The sequence below is a fragment of the Oryctolagus cuniculus genome, chromosome 14 (assembly GCF_964237555.1).
Source record: "Oryctolagus cuniculus chromosome 14, mOryCun1.1, whole genome shotgun sequence".
NCBI classification, from domain to species: Eukaryota; Metazoa; Chordata; class Mammalia; order Lagomorpha; family Leporidae; genus Oryctolagus; species Oryctolagus cuniculus.
The window spans coordinates 63759148-63783109 of NC_091445.1; the positions used below are offsets into that span (position 1 = coordinate 63759148).

Here is a 23962-nt window from a genome sequence, read left to right on the forward strand (position 1 = left end):
CAAAAAGTCCTGAACTCAACCCCATCTTCTCAGACCAGGAAAGAGCCACTCTACAGCTGTTTTCCCTGTTCTTTTCTTCATAAAGTTTTGAAATTCCAATAAAGCTTTATAAATAAATATGATGCATTTGTATCTTCCCAACTGCCTGGAGACACAATGGCGAAGAAAATGGTGCAATTTGAAGTGTGTATTCAGATGGGCAAGTTGTATATTTTTCTTTTCAAGCCCAGCATCCTGTCCTTCCACTAACCAATTGTTGGTTCCTCATCTGTTTCCTGTCAAGGTCCCTCTGGGTGAACCTCTCGCCTTCGGCATCTCTGTTGCCTTTGCTTTCACTCTCCTCCTCCATTCCTGTGTTTCCAGTTCTCTCTCCAGGCCAGAGCCCCTCGGATTGCCCTCCAAGGAGTTTTACCTCCCGTGCCCGTGATGCTGCTATAGTGCAATGCAGAATGCTTGTGACCTCTGCTTAATAGGAGCCTGCTGGGCGCATGTAGCTTGCGGCTTGCAACCTAGCTGTCATCTACTGCCTCGATAAGTAACTGTTGCTTATGGAGTGTGTATACCAGCTGAACACGATCCCGCATGCTCTATGCATGTTTTGCCATTCAATTTTCACAATTCCCCGATGACTTGATTTGACTGACAAGGACACTGACACTTGAAGTGACTTCAAAGAAGTGAAGTAACTTCCCCAAATCCCACATTATACGTGACAAAGCCCCCTAGAAGCCCAGGGCGGCCTGACTTCTGAGCCGCAGCTCGAGTTATTCTCACCAGAGCTCACAAGAGTCCAAAAGAAGAGCTGCCCTTTTTTGGGGTGCTTGCATCGGGTGTGATATGCTTTTGATCTCAAATAGACTTTTTTGCTGATGCTCCCCTCTTTGGCTTCAGTAGCCCTTGGTCCCAGCCTTGATGGAGTGCTCTGTCCTCAGGGGGGCAGATGGGGTTGACCCCATGTAGGACATGACAAGTCGTGGGTCTCTCTCCCCTTGACAGCCCTGGAACTTTCAGCAAACCCAGTGACCCCACCAAGGTCTCCCCAGCCATCCTGGTCTTGTGTCCTGCAGGACTCACTGCACTTTTGGGAACACAGGCTAGGTACTGAGGGCACACTTCCGGGGACAGGTGCCTTGGAATCTGCGATGGAGATCCTGCCCATGTTATGGAAGCCTGGGCTGAAAGCCGGCATCTCTGTGATGGTTGCTGCAGTGAAAACCCAAAACAGAGGAAACCTGACCTGGAGGAGGACCAGTACCCTGGGCTTCCACACCTGCTTTCTCCACTCCCAGGCTGGAACTTAGCCAACCTGTCAGTAGCTTTGGCCAAAGTCACTTAACCTTGCCTAGTCCTCAACTTTCTCCTGGGAATGGGATGTGATGATTATACTGCTGTGAGAACCAAACAGAACTGTATGTGGAAAAGTCTTCGGTAAACTGTAAAAAGCCATCCAGATGGGAGTTATAATTCCTGTTGACCTTTATGATAAATAAATTTCTCTCCATTCCAGCCACTAGAATGTGCTACCACGTTCTAGCATCCAATCATCTTGCTGATTTCAACAGACTTGCATAGTGGCTTCTGTATGCCTAGCACACGATAAAGTCCTGCCAGTGTTTTGGGAGCAATGTCTTGTTTTATCATTCCCACTGATAAAAAAAATCAGAGAACAGCATAAGGCCAGATGTCATTAGCATGCCACTTAATAGACTAAAGATTTGAAGAGGAAGAGATGGGTGTGGGAACAAGTGGTCAAGAGTTACAACTTGGGAACTGAAGTAGGACATTTTCTGGAAATTCAGACTTGAGGGAGGGACATACCAAAGAGAGAATGGTTTGAACCCAGAGAATGAACATGTGTATGTGCACACGTGTTTGTGTGTGTGTGCACACGTGTGTGTTCGGGTGGATGGTGGAATTGCAGAATTTATAGACTAGAGAGAGGAAGCAAGGGGTAGATGCAAAGGGCATGAGTCAGGGAGAGAGAGGTAGAGACTTGGTATGCTTTCTAGGTCTCAGTTTCCCAACAGCAATGTATGGATTCGAATAGTACTGATCCACTGTTCCCAAGCTCTGAGCCAGGGTGTCCTGTGGCTCTGTAGCATTCATGGTAATGCTGTGGAATATTTAAACGTTTCAAGGGAAACAGCAATATTTATGGGACTGCTACTACCAAGTTGCTTGGATCTCACTGCTTGATAAGTTGAACTGTCGGCCATTTCTTTTGGCCTAGAAGTGCTGTAAACATATTACTGAGACAGCACGTGTGCGTGAGCAGAGAGTGGGAAGCTCTGTGCTGTATCATGTCATCCCGCAGCGTGCGGACAGGCTGAGTCTTAGGTGAGGTAATGGTGGTAGAGCCCTCAGCCTGACACCTGGCAGGGAATAAGGACTGAGTAAGTGGCCAGACGATGTCACACGGCAGTGAAAGGTGTGCGTTTGCTGAACCTTGGGTGTACTTAGCCAAATGGGCAGACGCTTTATGGGTTCATTTTAGACTCGCAAGTTTTCTCTTCTTCCTCATGCTGCCTCTGTTTTCTCTCTTCTCCAGGAGCAACGTGATCACCCAGTGATTTTTGTAAGTATGTTTTGGAAAAATTAAGCCCCTGCCCCACCCTCTCCCTACAGGGGCTGGTCAGTTCTAGTGCGAGTTGGGACCATCAAGCATACAGTATGGATTTGCAACAATTTAGAAAGGGCTGTGTTATGCTGTCTCATCTCAAGTGGCAAAGTAATGTTCAGGGAACCTCTTTAAAGGCTGAGTAATTTAAACACTGCCCCAAGCCTAAGTGAAACCAGTTTGAAAGGAGAAAAAAAATTATGTTTATAAAGATTTATTTATTATTTGAAATGTAGAGTTTTGGAAAGAGAGAGAGAACTTCCATCCATTGGTTCACTCCCCAAATGGCCACAATAGTCAGGTCTGGGCCAGGCTGAAGCCAGGAGCTTCTTCTGGGTCTCCCACATGGGTAGAAGGGCCCAAGCACTTGGGCCATTTTCTGCTGCTTTTGCAGGCCACTAGCAGGGAGCAGCAGGGACTCAAACCCATGACCTTATTTATTTATTTATTTTTGACAGGCAGAGTGGATAGTGAGAGAGAGAGACAGAGAGAAAGGTCTTCCTTTTGCCATTGGTTCACCCTCCAATGGTCGCCACGGCCAGCACGCTGCGGCTGGCACACCGCGCTGATCCGATGGCAGGAGCCAGGTGCTTCTCCTGGTCTCCCATGGGGTGCAGGGCCCAAGCACCTGGGCCATCCTCCACTGCCTTCCCTGGCCACAGCAGAGAGCTGGCCTGGAAGAGGGGCAACCGGGAAAGAATCCGGCGCCCTGACCGGGACTAGAACCCGGTGTGCCAGCGCCGCTAGGTGGAGGGTTAGCCTATTGAGCCATGGCGCCAGCCTCAAACCCATGGTCTTATGAGATGCTGGTGCTACAAGTGATTGCTTAACCTGCTATTCTACAGTGCTGACTCCCCAAAAATAGTTAAATAAGTGAGAAGAACACTGGGAGTAGACCCCCATAAACACACTCCTCCCACATAGCCTTTCCTTTCCTTACTCATCCTAACAATTCTAGATTGTCTTTGCAATACTGCAAAACTGCCCTCCTCCGCCCCCACAAATGGTAGATTTGATTTCTGGATTGAGTGCCAAACAGGATCAGGTTGACAAGCAGTTAGTCTGGTTTAAATTATAAGTTGACTAAAATGATTTCACTGATAATGTGGAATTCTGATGTGTTGGTTGTTAATCTTCCTCTAGAAGCTTCTGATTTGGTTAGCCTTTCACATGCACTATTATCTTTTTTCTAAGAAAAATCTGAATGGTTCATCCTGGAAAGCAAAATAATAGAGCAAATCAGGGCAATTTGGTAATCTTTTAGAGTTATAAATAGTAGAGGAGGTTTAGAGCAGGTGGTCTCTACACTTTTTTATCATGCATACTATCACCAATATATTTTATATATCATGTATATTTATAAATTATATATATGCTATTATATGAATATACACATTAGAAAACCCCAGAAAATTTTAGAGATTAAACAGACATAGAAAATGCTGGAGTTTTCTTCTATCATCATAGATTGTCTTACTCACCCCTGGGGAGGCACCGCCATCCTGCTTTGGAATCCATTGGTCTGGTTGACACAGAGCAGTGATTCTACCTGGGTCTTATCTAAGGTCAGAGAAACAAAACTTAGCCAAGAGTCAGAAAACTGGGATCTTGTTCCTGCTGTGTCCCCAGAGCAAGAGTGAGATCCTCTGAATCTCTCTTTGGCTATAAAATGAAGGAATGGGCCAGCAATGGTTTCCAAGTAGAGGTACCTTGACTCTAAGGGGCACATAGAAATATGTGTGAGCATTTTAGTGGACAAACATCAGGGATGCTAATTTCCCTGCTGTACACAGGACAGATCTGCACATGAGAGATTTTTGTTACCCAAAGCCAGTGCTGCCTCTGCTACAACGCCCTGGAAAATGCTAACTTTCTGTGACCGCTAAAGGGATAGGAATTTCTTCAACTCCTCCATCCACTCTGTTCTGTGTAGTATTCCCTGGTGCCATCAGAAGGAGAATGCTTGGAAGGGAACTCTTTTCTGTTTCTCTGCTGCCTTCAATCAGATGATGCTAGGTGTCCTCAACAGTTGCTAAGGCAAAGGAGGCTGAAATTTGCCTTGTGGGGTCAACTGTGAAATTGAATCCAAGTTTATTAGCTAACAATGAAGGTTGTTTAAAGAATCATAGTGTTTGAATCACTGAACCTTTGCCCTGGAGAGACCAAGTAGCATACCTAAGGCTGCATGAGTTTGACAGCAAAGCCTGGGTCTCCTGGCTCATAGTGCAAAGCCTTCCCCCACTTCATGCCTCTTCTAGCACTGCTCTTCTGATCTAGCAAAGAGGACAACCTGTAGCCTCATTTCTGGAAACAAATGAGCTGCTTTCTAGCAGTAGGAAAAGAAAGCATGTAGATTGAGAATCTGAAATTAGAATCAAAGACTTAAGTTTAGAACTATTTAACAAAGTTTCATCCATGCAAGGTGAGAATGGGCTCACCTTTTGGGGGGGCTTCTCTTATCTGCCTACCAAGGTTATTTCTGTACATTGGGTCATGTATCAGTGAGGATATAAGACGAGAGGTTCAGAAACCCAACATAATAGAGAGTCTAACAAAATATGTTGTTGTATCTATGTTTCCCTCATACAACTGCCTGGATATAACCGATTTAGGACTCTTCTGATGATTTCCCTGTATCAGTGACCCAGTCTCTTTCCATCCCATTGTTCTGCTAACACTTTATGCCCTCCTCTCCATGGTTCAAATGGCTCACCACCACAGCCATGTTCTAGGCAATAGATGAGAAAAAAAGAAGATGGAATGTACCCCCTCCCCTAAGGGATGACTCAGCATTTTGACTGGAATTCTGTTGGACATAATTGAGTCACATGGCCACACCTAGAAGGAAGAGCAGTTGGGAAATGTAGTTCTTCAATAACTGGCCCAGCTGACATATGGGCATTCTGAGGAAGGAGAGAATGGGTGCCAGGAGACAGAGTCATCCAGCTCACAGACTAGGAGTGGAAGGGATGGGACTAGTACAGTCGTCATGGAGAAGGCAGCTGAACATCTGCAAAAGCAAGGTCCTCTGAGAATGAGACATGCTGGGTCTGGAAGTTGGAGAGTTGGAAACATACCAAACTGTGGTGTGTTCTCTAAGGGAAACCAGACCCCTTGCTACCCCAAGGGCAGTTATACAAGCTCTCTGGATCTATTTTGGTTATCTATAAGCTGGAACTATTAGAACTGACCTATTGGGGCTGTTCGTGAGGATTCAAAGAAGTAACGATGTGCAAAGATTTCAGGAATTCCAGAATGCTATATGATCGCAGACTGTTAATGCCAATGCCAGTCATGAGAAGGAAGTTGGTTGTAATGGCAATCCATGGAAGAGGAAGGGTCCTGGGGCTCAGGGTTGCTCAGGCCTTCTACTTGGGCTCTGCGACATGACTTCCCCTGCTTTTCTCCTCTACAAATGTAAATGCTAATAGCACGACAGCCACCAGTGGTCCTGAGAGGGAAAGAAAGGGGTAGATGAGCCCAAAGCAGGGTTATTTTGCAGCAAAGAGCTCAACTTTGCCCCCCACCCCCCAAAAAAAAGAGGTAGAGGAGGATCAGGAGAGACTGCTGAATTCTCTCTGGCCTCTGCTCCAGGAATGAAGCTTCTCTCACTCTGTGTTTCACTCCCGTCTTGCTCAGAAATAAAGTCTGAGAGAGAGAGAAAATCTTGACTCATTTTCAAATTTCCATGAGGCAACAAAAATGGCAAAACACTGTTTTTCTACTTGGAAAGCAGTGTATTCAGCATCTTCTCCAGTTTAGCACAAGGCTAAAGTAGTGAGGCAAGATGTTTAAGGACAGAAGTCCAGAGTTGGAATTGTGGAGCATTTTACAAGCCACTCCTAGGTCATCCCCCAAGTCACCGTGTGAGGAAGGTGGAGAGATGTCAGAGGAGGCAGTCACAGCACAGTTGGGATTCCAACCCCTCTCCATGGCCCCAGGGACTCAGTCCCCTTGATCCTCACAGCTTGATCCAACACAGCTTGCAAGCATGTTGGCACGGGGAAAGGCTTAGGCAGCAAACAGCATCTGGGGATGTTAATGCTCTGCCTCTCAGAATACACCCAGCAGCAGGTAGCACTAATCTGTGTCTAATAAAGAGGTTTAGTGTTTTAAAATCTATATACAGAAATTCAATAAATAATTTTTCTTAGATTTCAGTGGTAGAGTTTTGAAAATTTTTCTTGATTTGAGAGGCAGAGGACAGACAGACAGAGGGAACTCCCACGCATGGTTCACTTCCCAAATGCCTGCAATGGCCAGGGTTAGACTGGGGCCAAAACTGGGAGCCAGAAAGTCAATCCAAGTCTCCCACATGGGTGGCAGGAACCCAATTACTTGAGCCACCACTGTTACCTTCCAAGAATTTCATTAACAGGAGGCTAGAATCAGGACTGGAGCTGGAAAACAAATTGAGGCAGTCCAATGTGGGACATGGGCATCTCAACTCCTAGGCCAAATGCCCACCCTGGTGGTAACATTAAATTTCTGACACATTACCTTCCACGTTCTACATAAAGTAGTAATAACATGGTCTTCAGTGTTTTTTGGTAAGTCTTCCTGTTGTTGTAAACATTACTTAGTCTTTTTCATACACCCAATTAGAACTTGGGCCTTGGAATCAAAGTGATCAGAGCACAAATCCCCGCTTGGCTGCATATTAAAAATATGTCCTTGAGCAAACTGAACTATTTTGCCTGTAATTGTGATTTTTCTCCTCTGTAAAAGAATATAAGAGTGCTACATCACAGAACTGAAGCAAGAATTAAGGGTATGTGTGCAAATGTGCATTTGCCCCTAGAACAGAGAAAATACCCCTACAAATGATAGTTAATCATAGCTGGATTTAACATTGGCTCATATCTAATACCTAGCATAACTTTTGAAGCCTCAGCATCACTCCCCCACTTCTTACAGCATGAAGACTTCCCTCAGAGAAAAGCATCCTAAGGCTGTCACCTGTGAAAGCATTGCCTTGGTTTGAAAGTGTTTCTGCTGCCATGGGGAAAGCCCGGAATGGGAGCTGGGAGTGGAACAAGAACTGGGGTGGTGGAGCCTCCAGTCTCTTAACTGCCCAGCTTGATAGAAGGTAGAGCTGGCATGCATGGATGCACAAAGTAGAATAGGAACAAGGCGCTATGAAAGCAGGTCTCTAGCTTTGTGAAGCTGCTTGTGGGATGGAGAGAAAATGAGAGGAAGGGGAGGAAGGGACATGTTGGAGACAGATGCCCTGGAGGAGGCTGTGGGAATGGCCCATGTGAGGAGTCCAAGGGCCCTAAGCGAGGCAGTGAAGATGGACATGGAAGAAGGCAGCAGGTCAGAAAGGCATGGTGGAAATGAACTACAGGAAATCAGTCCTCTTCAGAGTTACTGACTCCAGGGCCTGGGGCAGAGTTCTCTCTTGGTCTGTTTATGTTGCTATAACAGAATCCCACAGCCTGGGTAATTTATAAAGAAAAGGAATGTTTTTGGCTCATGATGCTGACGGCGAGGAAGTCCAAGGGCATGATGCTGGCATCTGCTCAGCATCTGGTAGGGACCTTCTTGCTGCATCCCATAGCAGAAGGTAGAAGGGCAGGACAGCAAGGGGTTGTGCTCACTGTTACAGCCAGTCCCTCTCTTGGTATCCACCCCACTGCCGCAGTACCAGTCACAGTCCATTCCTGAGGACTCTGCTCTCCTGACCCCAGTGCTCCTTATTAGGCTCCATATCCCAACCTGTTGCTTTAGGGATTAAGTTTCTGACATAGGATCTTGGATGGACACATTCAAACCTTGGCAGCTACTGATGCTATCAATCACAATTCAGGGATCTGTGGTAATGAGGTAATCTGTGTATAAGGAACACCATGGCCCTTGATTCTTTTGTTTTTTGTTTTCACTTCAATTTGTTTATCCATTCATCAAAAGGCAGTCGTGAGCATTTGGTCTGTGTTTGATGATATGCTAAGCTTTGAGATGCCAGAGAGAGAAACTCACTTCTTGCCCTCAAGTGGGTAGGGAGAAGGAGACAAATGAACAGGCAGTTACAATACAAGGTGAGTGGTGCTAAGATCAAAGATGCCCGGGAATCATAGGGGAGGGGCTGGGGTCAGAGAAATGAGGTAATGTCTCCGCCGAGCTGAGCCATGAAGGATGAGCAGGTTGAGCTCAGGAAGAGCAGGGAGAGGGCATTTCCTGTGGAGGGAGCAGCAAGTTCAAAGGCCCCGAGGCAAGGAATTGAATGGCATAAATTTGAGTCTTGCCAAGTTCTTAAGAATGACTGGAATGAAGAATGCAAGGAGGGGAGGTGGCATGGCACGGTGCTGGAATGGGTGGGGGATACAACTATGCTCTTCCCCGGGAATTGTTGAAGTGGAAAGTGACTGGGGATTTTGGAAGATAACTCTACCGGAGCAGCGTGGAGTCTAGGTAGGAGGTACAGGCAGTATATGTGGCAGGAAGAATAAGAGTGCATCACTTAGTTATCAGAACTCAGACTTCCATGGCTGTAAGGATGAAATGACCTGAGCAGATTCAAGTGATGTGTAAGAGGTGCAAGAACTTCTGGCTTGGGTAATGAAAGGGAGAAACAAGGCGACACAGCCAATGTGTAGTGTTGTTTGTGGTAGGAGGAGGAGGAGTGATTAGTTGAGCTTTGGTTGTGTTAAACTTACATTGCTTGCTAGTTTTGGGGTAGCAATGTTCAACAGGCAGCCACAAATGCATGCCTGGAGATCAAGAGGCAGGCCAGAGCCAGAGGTGTGGAACTGGGAGATGTGAAGGTGGTGCCAGCAGTTGAGGGAACAGGAAGTGAGTTTACCCAAGCAAGAGTCTATGTAGGAGAAGAGAAGATGAAGATGATGATGGGTGGTCGTCTTGGAATTCGCAACACTTAGAAGGGGCAGAGAAAGAGAAGAGGGTGGAGGAGCCTGGAAAGGAGCAGCAAGAGAAATAGAAGGACACCAAGGAGGAACAGAGTCAGGGTTCCCAAGGAAGCCAAGAGACTTCAGAAGCAAAGGTGGGAACGGTATTGGAAGCAAGGCTGAGACACGCCCCTTAGATTTACTACGAAGTCACGGTGAGGACTTGGTAAGAGTGTCCCAGGAGGTTTGTAGTAGCTGGATGCCAGATGGGAGTCAGGTGAGGAGTGACTAGAGGGTGAAAGGGTAGATACAGCCCTTCAAGAAGTTTGCCTCTGAGGAAAAGAGCCAGGCGTGCACGTGGTAGGGGACGGTGGCTGCTGGGAGAGACTTAGCACAGTGAGAATAGAAGAAGGATAAGGCAGATACAGGAGACAAAGGGGAGAAGGAACAGGTGGGATTTAGATCATCGGTGGTGACCATGCCCCGGACCCATGGTTCACAGTAGAATCTTTTGAAGAACTTTGAACCATGTCTGTCCCCAGACACAGTGATAATTAGCCCGGTGTGGCATCCAGGCACCAGCACTTTTTTTTCTCTCTGCAGATGTTTCTGATGTGTAGTTAGTATTTAAAAACTACTGTATGAAGTATTAGATCATTATTTAAAAATACATCTTTGGATCTCCGTAATTTTTCTTAGCAACAGTGAGTGCTTTGTCATCTGTGGAGTGTAGGAACACATTTAAGACACAATCCTGCCCTCAAATGGCTTGGGGTCTCAGAGGTAGTAACAATTTGTAATATGTATATAAAAGTGTTCCAGTAGTGGCACAACAGTAAGTAGGGTGAGATGGCCAGGTCCACGTGCTGAGGGAAGGTGTCACAGGTTGGGCTTTGGCCCTGGAGTGGAGAAGAACCTCAGTGATCATAGAAGAGGGTCTGTGCATACCCAAGACAATAATCAGTACAACCCATTCGAGAGCATCTGCCATCCCAGCTACTGCACAAACCTTATCCCAAACATTAAGATCGTGCAAGATACTCACATGTCATACCCATTTTACAGAGGAGGAAATTGAAGCTCAAGGAGTTTCCTATCAAGGCTGCAGCTAGCACTAAGTGGCTAGATTAGGATTCATACCTGGGTCTGGTTGACTCCAGTGCCAAAGCTCTTGGCATTACCACATGATGCTATTTCTCACTGAAGAGACTTGGGCCCCCACTCAAGCATTTAGTGCTGCAACCTCAGGAGCATATCACTTTTGTCAACACCCAAGGCAGGGCACATCCTCTTCAACTGGGGCTTTCTGGTAAGGGCCTTTCGTGTCGGGGAAGTTTACGTACACACACACATCCATCATCAGTCCCAGTGGTTCTCAACAGGGGATCCCTGGATTAGCAACAGCACGCGGAACTTGTTAAAAATGCAAATCCCCAAGTCCTAACCGAAACCTATTGAATCAGAAAGTCTGGGGGGCCAGATTCAACAATTTGTTTTGAGAAGAACTTCTGGGTGATTCTGATGCTGTTTGACAGCAATGTCCATCTGTACAGATCAAGACCTCAGTTTGCTTTGGTGGTTAGTGCATGAGCCTCTGCAGTCTGCGAGGCAGAAGGAAATCCAACCCTGGGAAAAATTGTTACCTGCACTCCAGCAGCCTCGTGCTCCGATCAGAGGATTCTGAGGTTGAGAGCAAGGTTTGACAGTGTGACGGGGACCCCGTTCTAGAACAGTGTGGACATTCCAGTAAAGCATAATCTTCCAATCTTGGAAAATATTTCACAATGTTTTCCTTCTAGCAAATTTTAAAACTGGGCCAATCCCACACAAAGCAAAACTCCCTCCGGCCCAAGCAATTTCACAGGGGCCTCAGCAGGTAAAGGTGATAGAAACTTCATGGTTTGTGCAAACAGAACTTCTGATTGTTGGCACCTCTCTTGTTTGGTCATTGCCAGGAGGAAGTGATCGGAGATTTGCAACCAGGCACTGAATATCGAGTGAGTGTAGCTGCTTACAGCCAGGCTGGCAAAGGACGGCTCAGCTCTCCTCGGCACGTCACCACCTTGTCGCGAGGTAAAAATTTGTTTAAATGCATTAGGAATAGCAAAGGGCCAGGCTGCCCTTCTTTCATTCAGCAGAGATCAGTAGGGACATACTGCACTCCAGTGTGCTAGGTAGGATCTGGGAATTCAGTGGTGACCAATGTACAGCCCATGTGGCACTTACTGGGTGAGTCAAGACATCATCTAAGTAAGTGCTACGTCCAGTGAGCAGACGTCAACCGGGTGAAGATGTAGCAGGCAAGTAGGAATTAGGCATGTGAGGAGGGGGAGCGGGAGGAAAGGCTGCTAGAGAAAAGGAATCCATCTGTGCTCACTGAGGCAGCCCTGGGCCGCACACTGGGGTGCAAATCGGGGTGGATCTGCCACTGCCCACAAGGCACCCTGTGGAGGGAGAAGGCAGCAAGTGGCTCTGATGCATCCCCAGCTGGAATTATGGGAAATGCATAAGAGAGGAGGGCAGATGAAGTCTTCCAGGCCCAAGCAATAGTATGAACAAAGGCTGGGAGGGGCAAAATTCTGGATAGGACGATGCTGACAGTGGCTACTTGCGGTGATAGGATCATGGGGGACTCCTACTTCTTCACACACCAGGGTGTTTCCCAGATGTCTTTCCATGCTGTATATTCTGATCATAGAGGGAGTTCACACACACACACACACACAGTGGCCAGAATGCCAACCATTTAATTTTTCCTAGTAGGTAAATATCAATTCCAACAGGCAAATGGAAACGAAGGGTTGTTAGGAGGTGAGAGTGTGATTGAAGATTGTCATTGCGTCCATTGACAGTGATTTCCTACATGTCCCAGTGTAGTTGGGTTCCCAGGCACAGGTGCTGGAGAAGGGGAGAGTGGCTCCCGATGACTCAAAGGTTCCACAGTGACTCCAGCTGTGATGAGTTTTTTGTGCGTGTCGGCTTGGTTTAGATTTTGAGGCTGTTGTGGGCGGAGCTGTGTGGGCTGGAGGAAGCACATGTGTTTTTTATGTTTGCAATCCCTCCAGCAGCTGGGCCCACCAGCCAAGTCTAGTTGTGCTTGTTGTCCTGCCCAGATTCCTGCCTGCCTCCTGCTGCACCCCAGCAGCCACACGTCGTCGTGGTCTCTGATTCCGAAGTGGCCCTCTCCTGGAAGCCTGGAGAGAGTGAGGGAAGCTCCCCTATTCAGCACTATTCTGTGGAATTCACCAGGTAAGGCTGCACGTCACTTTCAAAAGCCAAATAAGTGGGATGCAGGTGTTCTGAGGGGGACATGAGTCTCAAGGGGGAGTCCCGTGTGGGTCTGCCCTGCACGTGTGTGTGAGAGAGCGCACAGGCTGTGGAGCTCGTATTCTTGCTCCAGCCAGCACCTGTCATCACCCCGCCTCAATGGCAGGTGCCTGTCCCCTGTCCCCTGTCCCTTGCCTCTTCCCCATTTCCTATCCACCCAAAGACTCAGCTAGGCCTGCAAACTCCTGATCCCCATGACCAACAAGCCTGCCTGCTCTTCTCACTTGAAAGTGCTGTTCCTGGCCTTGAAACACCTATTTATTTATACTTGAAATAAATATTTGATGACGGTTTTTCTCAGGGATGGGTGGACCCCTTCACAGTCCACGGTTTCCTTCCTATCCCTGTTGCCCTGGGCTGTGTTTCTTGGTTTGCTCTCAGCCCTTTTTCTCTTTTCTCTACCTGTCTAGTTCTTGTTCCTCAGCTTGTCATGGGGGAAATGCCAAAATAACAATAATAATGATGATTAGACATTTTTACAAAGCTTACAGATGTAAAAGCAATGGATCTCAATGCTGGTATATAATTTTATGCAAAGAGAGAGTGAGAGAGAGAGAGAGAGTGAGAGAGAGAGAAACAAGCATAGGTGAACAAAAGGAATACCCAGTTGAAGGCCTCCCCTGAACTCTGGCTGCAGCCTGGTTTGGCGCTGAGGTGCTGGCTGATGAGTTTGTCTGGGAACAATGCACGTGGCGTTGGGATTGTGCATTAATGATGATGGGGTGTATTTGAGGCCCTGCCACCTCGCAGCTCCACAAAAGGACTGGCGCAGCTCCTCATTCCTCAAGCTCTCTGAAGCTGGGACAAAGGATTCTGCCAGGTTTTGATGAGCTCTGCTTCTGTTCCATGACTTCCAAGTGTCTTTGTTGGGAGTGGAAAACAGACGTTTGTGTGTGTAGCGGGGAAGCCTGCACGGGATTGCTAAAGCTCAAGTGCAGAGCTTGTTTCAGGCCGGACTCCTTCAGTCACGAGTGGCAGAAGCTGGAAAGGGGAAACTGAGGCAGCAGAGCGTCTGTGCGTCTGTTCCTGTGACCGGAAAGTCTAGTGGCAAATTGGGCTTCAGGAGAGACTGCACCCCGGCTGTCTCAGCACTTGTTTCCATCCAGCCCTTGGCTTCATTGGCCTTGTTTCAGGCCAGCTTTTCCACTATGGTAGCAAGAGAGCCTCTCAAGACTTGTAGGCGAATAGCTCAGCTCCTTCCTGGAAAGAATGCAACCGTTTGTCCACAGGCCCAGCAGAGCCTCTGTGTTCACTCTGCTTGGTCATGCTTAGGTGCCTTTCCTTTGTCAGAGCCAATCCCTGCGGCCAGGGTGGGGAAAAGTCACCATTTGGTCAAGGACTGGTCACGTTGTAACCTCTAGAACTAATGACGAGTGGGCCCCAGAGGTCCTGGATGGAAGGTTTGAGAGGGTTGGATCCTCCAAGGAAAACTGTTTAATTACTGGAAAGGTGGGAACAGATGGTAGGGAAATTTTAAAGTAAGTACATATATACTTATCTTATGTATGTGTAATATATGATGTGTATATATGCATGTGTGTGTATATTATGTGTGTATATATGTATGTATGAATATCTTATGCATGTGTGTGTATATGTACCCACTACAAAGCCCCAGATGCTCTTCCTTGAGGATAATCTCCACCTGCTGTTGAATAGACTTGGTAGGCAAAACTTGGAATATGCCTAGAATACCAAGGACTCTAATTCTGGTGCCAATACCAGTTAAATGTGCAACACTGAACATCTTAACACTTCAGTTTTCTCATCTGGAAAACCTGGGACAAAACATTTATAATTTACTTATGCAAGTAAGTTCAACCCCAGCCAACACAGTACTTTATGATTTTTAAAAATATAAAAATTCTGTATGATAATTTAGCAGATCATGTGTGCAACTCCCCCCCAGGAAATCTGAAAGTTATTATTAATTTTGTGCTCAAATATGTGTTTTTTAAAGCTTTCTCTGTATCTGCTACATTGATAAAAGAAAGAAAGGCAGTTTTTAAAAAAGTATTTATTTTTTGTATTTGAAAGGCACAGTTAAAGAAAGAGAGGGAGAGGCAGAGGGAAAGAGATCTTCCATCCACTGGTTCACCCGCCCCCCAATTGCTGCAATGGCCAGGTCTAAGCCCAGAGAAGCCAAGAGCTTCTTCTAGGTCTCCCACACAGGTGCAGGGGTCCAAGCAATTGGGCCATCTTCCACTATTTTCTCAGATGCAGGGAGCTGGATGGGAAGTGGAGCAGCCGAGACTCCCAACTGGTACCACATGGGATGCCGGCACTATAGACAGCAGCTTTACCTGCTGTGCCACAGCACTGGACCCCAAAAGGCAGGTTCTTAGCCAAGGGCACACATCTGAGGTGGAAGAAGAAAGAAGTCATCAGATTGAAATCCAGAGGACCAGGAGAGGGCGCTGACCCTCGTGCTTGCCAGCTGTGCGGCCCTGCGCAAGTCACTTCCTCTCCTGACTTCGATGCCTCTCAAGGCATGGGGTCAACCCCAGAGTAGAACCTCAGATAAGGACTTGGGTGCCCGTAGTCTGGAAGCAGTAATGAGAGAGTGAGGAGAATGAGTCAAGAAAAGAGGGTGGTGCATAATGCCATGTTACTGAAGTCACCTACAGGCAAAGCCATATCACAGAGGTTTGATTCCATGGTGATCTCTGAAGCCTACAGACTGCCTCTCACATTTGTCCATAGAGACAGGACACGTTTACCCGGTGGCTTCTGTCCTCTCGTTGTTTGAGGATTGCTCTGGAGGTACAACTTCTCCACACTTATGGCTATGCTGGCGTGTGGGTTAAGGAAGCAGATCCTGGGGGTGTTTGTGGCATGTACTGTGTGACTGCAAACATGCCCGTTGGTAAACATCTCAGGGTCTTTCCCTTACAGGTGAGTGCCGGAAAGTAACTGTGGAGGGAGCTTTCCTGGGCTGCAGATCGGGAACTGCAACTAGTGTGTGCTGAGGTCTGAAAGCTTGTGGCCCACCCCCAATTCATATGCAGAAATCCTAACTCTGAAGGTGATGATATTAGGATATGAGGTTTGGGGGAAGTGATTGGATCATGGGGGTAGGACCCCTATAAATGGGACCAAGGGCCTTTCATACAAAATGTCCCAAAGAGACCCTCACACCTTCTTCTATGGAAGGATCCAGCAAGAGGGTACCAGACCGTGAGCTTTCACCAGACCCTGAACCTGCTGGCACCTTGATCTTGAACTTGTCAGCCCCCAGAACTAGGAGAAGGCAATTTCTGCTGTTCAGAGGCTTCCCAGTTTATGGTGCAGTCATTCTTTTGTGTCCATTTGTTCTAAGACAACCCCTCCACTGCCACCACCCATGCCTACCAAAATCTGTGGGTGAATTATTTGCAGATAGACTGTGCACATCCTCCTGTACACATCAGGTCGGCTCTAGACTGCTGATAGCACCTATACAGCATAAGTGCTATGTAATTATTTGCTTAGACTGTATTGTTTAGGGAATAATGACAAGAAAAATATCTGCACATGTTCAGTATAGATGCAATTCTTCCCTAAATATTATTGTTCCAAAGTTCATAGATGTCAGACTTATAGATACAGAGGGCTGACTGTGTTTTTTTTTTTTATAAAAGCCTCAGTAGATTAAGACAGTATGAAAAGCTTTTCGGGTTCTTCAGTTATTCTGTTTTTCCCCCAGAGAGACTCATTTAATGTTAATGTTGAATTCCTTCTCCCCAGATACCTTCTGTATACAAAAACACATGTGATGGTCTCGAGGTGAGCCAAGAGTTTGTTTTTACAGCCAAGAGGCAGGCCTTTGTTGTACCATGGCTAAGTAATTGTAGAAATCAGTTTATCTGAGAGGTTCTCTTCAGATTTTTGTATCTTCATGTAAAGCTCTTGTCCAGGTTGTCACTGAAGATTAGGTTCCAGTCCTCCCTCTGAGATGGTAGACACTTAGACATCATTTGCCCCCAGTGCTTGCTATTCAGTGGGGATGACAATATCAAAGATGATGTTAATAGATAGTCTAACAATAACAGATTAACCTGAGAAATTACAGGAGACAAGGATCTGGGGGTACTTTTGATGAGTATTTGCTAGTATTTTTTTCTTTTTTATTATTCTTTAAAGACTTATTTAATTTATTTTAAAGGCAGTTACAGAGAGACAGAGTGAGAGTGAGAGAGAATCAGAGAGAGTGAAATTGAGATCTTCCATCTGCTGGTTCACTCCCCAAAGGCTGCAATGACCAGGGCTGGGCTAGGCCAAAGCCAGGAGCCTGGAACTCCGTCAGGGTCTCCAACATGCGTGGCAGGACTTGGGCCATCTTCCACTGCATTCCCAGACTCTTTAGCAGGGAGCTGGAGCTGAAGCAGAGCAGCTGGGACATGCGCTAGCGCTCACGTGGGATGCTGGCATTGCAGGCAGCAGCTTAATCAACTGCACCACACCAGCCTTTGTTTGATGGTTTTGATGCTATTTCAGGTAGATACACTTGTGATTATCCCTTGAGTCATAGGCCTAAGACAAAGCTATTTTTGTCCCTCATCTTCTCTCTCCCCCATGGCAGGGGCCACCTGTGGTGTGAGCACCCTGAAGGTGTACTCTCCGTGATGACCTCAGACAAGAGTGTGGTCTCCCACTCAGGCAGGCAGCTTTTCAACGGGGGTTATCTTCATAATCTCCCCTAAAATTGGCCTATTCATTCACTTCTTGGATGCAAATAGATTTCTAATTTTTGAGCTGTGTAGAAAAGATTTGAAGAGGCAAATTCTAAGTAAGCCTTCAGGCTGTAGCATATTTTACATTTAATAATAAAAAAAAAAACCTGTCACCTGTTTTTCTCAAATAGGACAGCCATTCATTTGAGGAAAAGTAGTGCTGAAAATTTCGTTGTGGCCGTCAATGTTTTCTGTCCAGCAAAATAAGGACTGGGCATAAATATAGCTACATATGTTTTGAAATATTTAGACTATAAATATCTGAGAAACTTTCCTCGTTCTACCTAAGAATTTCCCCAGGGTGAGTTCCCCTCTCGTAGTCAAGCCAAAGGCCTGGGAAAATGTCTCTCACCATTGATCTTTGGGATGCCATGCTTCATGTATGGTATCCACTGGGTTGGTTGAAGGGAAAAGATGATTTTCATATGACTTATTCTAGGTTTTCTTTAGCTGTCATGTGACTGGTTAAAATTGTGTCAGAGCTTCGTTTTGTCAACTGCTGTAAGAGCAGACCAAAGTTTCAATGAATGTTTTCAATGAAAAGTCTCCCACTGGGGGTGAGCATTAGGCCACTGCTTGGGAAACTTGCATCCCATATCAGAGTGCCTGGGTTCAAGTTCTGACTCTTTTTCCAATTCCAGCTTCTTCATAATTTGCAACCTAGGAGACAGCAGGTAATGGCTCAAGCACTTGGGTCCCTGCCACCCACATGGAGTCTTGGGTTGAGTTCTGAGTTCCTGACGTCAGCCTGGCCTAGCTCTGGCTGTTGTGGGCATTTGGTGAATGAATCCACAAATGGAAGATATTCTCTCCTTCTCTCTCTGACTTTTGAATAAATAAAAATACATAAATGAATAATGGTTCTTAAAATTTTGAGTTATACAAGTCTCATATTTCATATATACAGATTTAGGAACATAGTGGGACTTCCCCTCCCTCCCGCCCACATCTCAACCCTTCTCCTCCCTCTCAGATTCCCTTTCTTAATTTTTACAGTGATCTATTATCAGTATACTTAGTGACCGCATGGTTAACCTTGCTCTAAGCAAAGGAGTTCAGCAAATATTGTGAAGGGAAAGAAAACTAAACAAAAGATTGTTCCTCAATGGAAGAGACAAGGGCCATAAACAATCATCCTTTATCAAAATGTCTATTTCTCTCCAATATATTACATGTTGGGAATCAACCCAGATGTTCAACAACAATTGACTGGATAAAGAAATTATGGTATATATACACTATGGGGTACTATTCAGCTGTTAAAAAAAAATCCTCTCTTTTGCAACAAAATGGTCGCAACTAGAAACTATTATACCTAGTGAAGTAAACCAATCCCAAAAAGACAAATACCATATGTTTTCCCTGATCCGACACAACTAGTGAATAATATTTTAAAGTCCACCACTGGTTTGTTTTGCATGCATTTGAAATTTCAGAATATTTTTATCTGTTTTAGGGAGATAGGTAATGAAATGTTGCCCTCTCAATCTCAGCACAACAGTTATACTAATAAGTGAGAAAGGGTGAGGCTTCCTCTGTTCTCCTTTTTACACTTTTCTGCCTAAATAATTCCCTGGCCCCTTATAGATGCCTTCCAGGGTAAGACTTGCAAACCCCAAGCTCACACAGGCTGCTTCTAGTCTGACTATGGTGCCTGCCTGCACACTGGTTTCACTTGAGAATCTCGAGGTCATGTAACCTTCACAAACTGACTTTTTTTTTTTTTTTTTTTTTTTTTTTTTTTTTTGTCAAAAGTCATCTGTCTTTCCATCCCATCATGAACTCTTCCTCAGTCTGCAAGTAGCCAGTGAACTTGATTTCCACACGGGGAGTGACGCTGCAAAGGTCTGTTACAGCAATGAAGGTGGAGTCTGGAATTTGGAAGATAAGCTGAAAGGACTGTGGGTTTTCCTTGAATAATTCAAGGAATGAGGTGCTTTGATGTGTGGCTGTGAAAGTTAAAGGAGTTTGCATTCAGAAATGAAACTTGTAGCCTGATTCTTGGTATCTTCTCTGAGGTTGAAGTTTGTCCAAATGTAGAGTGAGAGGAGACAGCTCTGGACCAACTTGGTAAAGTGGCTTGATTCCAGTTCTCCGTGTTCTCACATGTAAAATAAGGCTGGACTGTGTAACACCCAAACACCCTGTACTCTGCTTGTCATTACGACATGGGTGAGGCAGTCTAGACTGGTGGTTTAGTGCACAGGGATGGACTCCCCAGTGCAAGCCTTGCCCCTGCCACTTTTCAGCTAGGTGATCTTAGATGGGTGATTGATTTCACTTCTCTGAGCCTCAGCAGCATGGGGATAATTTACTTAGCCCACAGGGTATTGTGAAAGTAATTGGGTTGATGCACATGGCAATGCTGAGAACAGTGCCTGGTGTACAGTAGTGGCTCAGTCAGTGCAAATTTTTTCTACTATGGCTTTCACGATGGCTCTTTCCTTCTTTCCGGTAGTTCTCTCCTGGTGTGTTAGTCAGCTTTTCATTACTTTCAAATACCCAAAAGGAGCTGCTTGAAGAATGAAGGTTATGGCCCTCAGTTCTAGAGGTTCACAGCCCCATATCACAGAGCCACACTGGGTTAGGCACCTGCTGAGGTCAAGGATGGCAGAGGGACAGTTACATGGTGAGCCAGGAAGCAGAAGGAAGGACCCTCCCCCTCCACAGTCATGCACATCTGTTGATAAGGAACACGGGGCTCCACCCTGGCAACCTTGTCCAAGCCAATCATATCCCAAAGACCCCTCCTTCAGACACCATAATGTGATCAATACACTGTCCATCCTTAACCTCTCAGCCATTAGCACCAATGGCTGTTAACATGAGACTTTGGTGTGAAAACATCTTCATGAGTTTGGGGAGCCAAATGCTGTTCCAACAATGACACTTGGCTCTAAGTCTCTCTTTCAGAAAAGCTGTTCTCCCTCTTTACTTACCTGACTTTTTTTAAATTTATTTATTTATTTGAAAGGCAGAGATTGATCTTCCATCTACTAGTTCATTCCCCCAAATGCCTCTGACACCTGGGGCTGGGCCAGGCTGCAGCCAAGAGCCAGGAACTCCAACCAGGTCTCTCCACATGGGTGGCAGGGACCCAAGTACTTGAGCCATCACCTGCTGGCTCTCAGGGTGCACATTAGCTCGAAGCCGGATCCAACACAGGTAGCCAGGACTTGAACCAGGCATTCCAATATGAAATGCAGGCATCCCAAGCAGCAGCTCAGCCTGCTGGCCCCCAACACCTGTCCCCTCTTAGCTTACTGCTGTTCATCCTTTAGGATTCCTCTGCTTCCTCCAGAAAGCCTTCCCTGACTGCCTTCCTGCACTCCCAAACTAGGTTATGCATATCTGCAACTTTCCCTTGCCATACTCAGCATGCTTCTAGTTAATTACTTGTCCAAGGCCCATCTGCCTATCATGCAACATGAGGGCAGGACCTGCTCCTGTACGTACAACACAGCACTTAGCACTGTGGGTACTGGCAAACATCTGGACACAGGCAGTCATGGGATTGAATCTAGAGAATGCCAACAGCCAACTGGAACCTCCAACGAGGTGCTTAATCCTATGAGCTTTGGTCTCTGCAGCTGCGAAGCGTGACTGAGGGTAGTAGTTACGTCGGAAGGGTTGTGATGGCGAAAAATGTGTCTCCAGCACTTAGCAGAGTGGCTCATTGGGGAGAGGGGTCATATATGGTGATTCTTTTACAATGAGCTTCATGGAAATGTATTGCCACACTAGAAGCTGTATAGATCATTTAAAAATCATTAGCTACAGTGGTTCAATGAATTCCTTATTGATAATATTGGAGGCCTCAACAGTAACCAGCATCGTACCTCACTGCCGAAAGGAAAAGCAGGGGAGCCCACCATGGATCTCACAGGCACATCCTCTCGCCGACCACAGCTGCACCCCTCTCCCGGCCCCCCTTCTTACTACACCCGCTTTCTCATCATGAAGGGGGGATTGCTCTATGGTTGAGCTTCATAATATCCAGGTTTCATGACACACTTGAAAGCTGCCGGTGTGCTCTTCTTTCAGAATGGAATGCACACTTTGTTCCCAAGCTCTGCTTAAGTGAGTGAATTGCCCCCTTTTGGCACTGCATTTGTAGAGTCCATAGCAAGAGTGGCTGCAGTGCCTGCACGACTGAAGGGTCACTCAGCCTTACAGCAGCTTTCTCGCCTCCCACAATTCTAACTGAAATGGTTCAAAGAAATGTTCTTAGGCAAGTAGTTCATTTGGGGGAGAATGGGTAAAGCCAAGAAGAAAGTTCCACATTTCTCTTCAGGGACGAGTTTGGGAAACTCTGCTGTTGACGACGTGTGAGCCTCCAGTACCATCAGCCGTCTTAGAATTAGAGCTAAGCAAGAATAGGCTTGCTCGGATGGCACTGAGATTTCGTATGAACAAGTAGTGCGTGGTGAAGAATTTCTTTTTCTTGCCTTTGGTTTTGAATTGGAAAACCTCAGACACTCCTTCCAGAAGTTCTGGTCATCGCCATGACCCTCCTCTCAGGCTCAGGATGAAAGGCAGTCCAGCGGGTTTTCTGCAGAAGTCTGACCTACTGTTCCACAAATGGATCCCTCCTACCGTGAGCATGGCTAATAGATAACTCCTAGTCAGACTGATGGCAGTTGACGTAAATTGAAATCTTGTGTGTCAGCTTTGGGAGCCATTTGTAAACCGTAAATGAAAAGTGTGCTGTTCTGTGGCCTAGCCTGGGACACACTGCCGGCTGGGTTTATCATTACCCCTTTCTATCCATCTGTTTGGCATTTGGGCTGGGTTGAACCAATTCATAAATAAAGAGACTGAAAGTTGAAGGTCAAATAATATATATATATATATTTTTTAAAAAAAACAACTGTCACTACTTAGTGATTTTGGGCTTTTCTCTGCAGTTCATTTTAGTGCAGAACGAATCCTGAGTAAAATCAGTCTGTAAATTTGACAGAGCCTGGGTTCTTCAGAGTGTGAGGTTTTGTCTCCTGTCATGCTTGCCCTGGCTCATCTTGGGGTTCATGTCTCTTCTCTTAGATCAGGGTGCTGCACCTGTAGTCCTTAGATCCCCCAGGGCCTCCAGGACTTTGGTTAGCAGAAAGCTACATTCTTAGTTTCATCAACTGAAATGCAGCAGTCACTTCAAACCTGCATGTAGACAACAAAGCACAGGGGTATTGGGGATCTGGGGATCACAATTGCTAAGACTTTGTCACTATTAGAATCACAAGCATTGCCTCATTCCATTGCTGCACATGTCTCAAAATACCACTTATGTTTACCACTGCCATGAAATTATCAGAGGTGTTAAATCCCTTGCTGGGTTCTGTAATTTAATATCTTAATCATGAAGCCTATGTATTACCATATGATGATATTTATGATCTGGCCATTGTTTTTCATATAATTCGTATCCTTTGGTTCTTATGAATTTATTTTATGTAGATATAGCCTTATTCTGAGAAGGGATTTGTAGGTTTACTCAGACTGTTAAAGGGGCATATGTAAGTTTGAAGATATTTTCTTAGACCAGGGGGCATATGTAAGTTTGAAGATATTTTCTTAGACCAGGGGTTGACAGACTTTTTCTCAAAGGACCAGATCCTAAAGATTTTGTGCTTTGCCAGAGTAAAGAACTCTGTGTCAACCATTGCAATTGGAAAGGAGCCACCGACAATACCTAAAACATTGGATGTGTTTGTACCCCACTAAAACTTTATAAAAAGTAGTAGCTGGCTGCAATTGGTTGGGTTTAGGGTATGCTGTTACTCCTAAGGTCGAATTCTGAAGATAGTTGAAAACAAGGCAACCATTTTTTATTGCATGCCTGCTATGATCACACAGTCATACAAACGTGTATATTGACTATCTTAGGTATGTAAAGCATGTGTGAAAGATTGAGGGGTGAATGAGCCATCACTCCTGCCATTGGGAACAGTCTGTTGAGGAATGCAGGTGAGCCTAGTCCAGAAGAGGGAGTGTCGCAGATAGGCTAGAGGTACAGAACCTGGTGTTGAAGGAGACTGAGCCGGCTTCTTCCAGGAGCTAAGAAGGACATGTCAGAGATATCCAGGCAAAGGAGGAGGAAGGAGGGAAATGAAGGACTGAGGACAGAGGCCACGTAAGCAATGGCCTGGAGGCGAGGAGAACTTGTTCTTGGAATTGCTTAGAAAGCCTGGAACTCTGTGTAGTGAGAGACTGGCAGGCAAGGGCCAGACCAAGAAGGCAGCCTAATAGAACTTGTATTCCTCCTCCTGCAGAGAATAGGCAGCTATGGAAAGTTTTAAGCGTGAAAGAGACTGGTAGTATTTGCATTTTTTGAAAGATTGTACAGACATCCCACGGAACAATGAGAGGAGTAAGACAAAGTCGCCATGCTTAATGAGCCTTGCATCACATAAGAAATGATATAGTCAGTATAACCATAGTGTCAAGTTCAAGGTGTGGAATAGATC

General features: G+C 45.9%; 1 protein-coding gene across 4 annotated transcripts in view; it reads left to right on the forward strand.

Annotated features, from left to right (window-relative positions):
* The window catches only part of EGFLAM (EGF like, fibronectin type III and laminin G domains), a 192452-nt gene that overhangs the window by 67404 nt on the left and 101086 nt on the right, over positions 1 to 23962 (forward strand). For 2 of the 4 annotated variants that reach the window (XM_051853511.2, XM_070056648.1), the window contains exons 4-6: positions 2549 to 2575; positions 11418 to 11535; positions 12576 to 12711. In XM_051853511.2, the coding sequence (XP_051709471.2) occupies positions 2549 to 2575; positions 11418 to 11535; positions 12576 to 12711 (281 nt within the window). The remainder of the gene's footprint in view (positions 1 to 2548; positions 2576 to 11417; positions 11536 to 12575; positions 12712 to 23962) is intronic. The other 2 variants (XM_051853512.2, XM_070056649.1) reach the window with 1 other exon arrangement.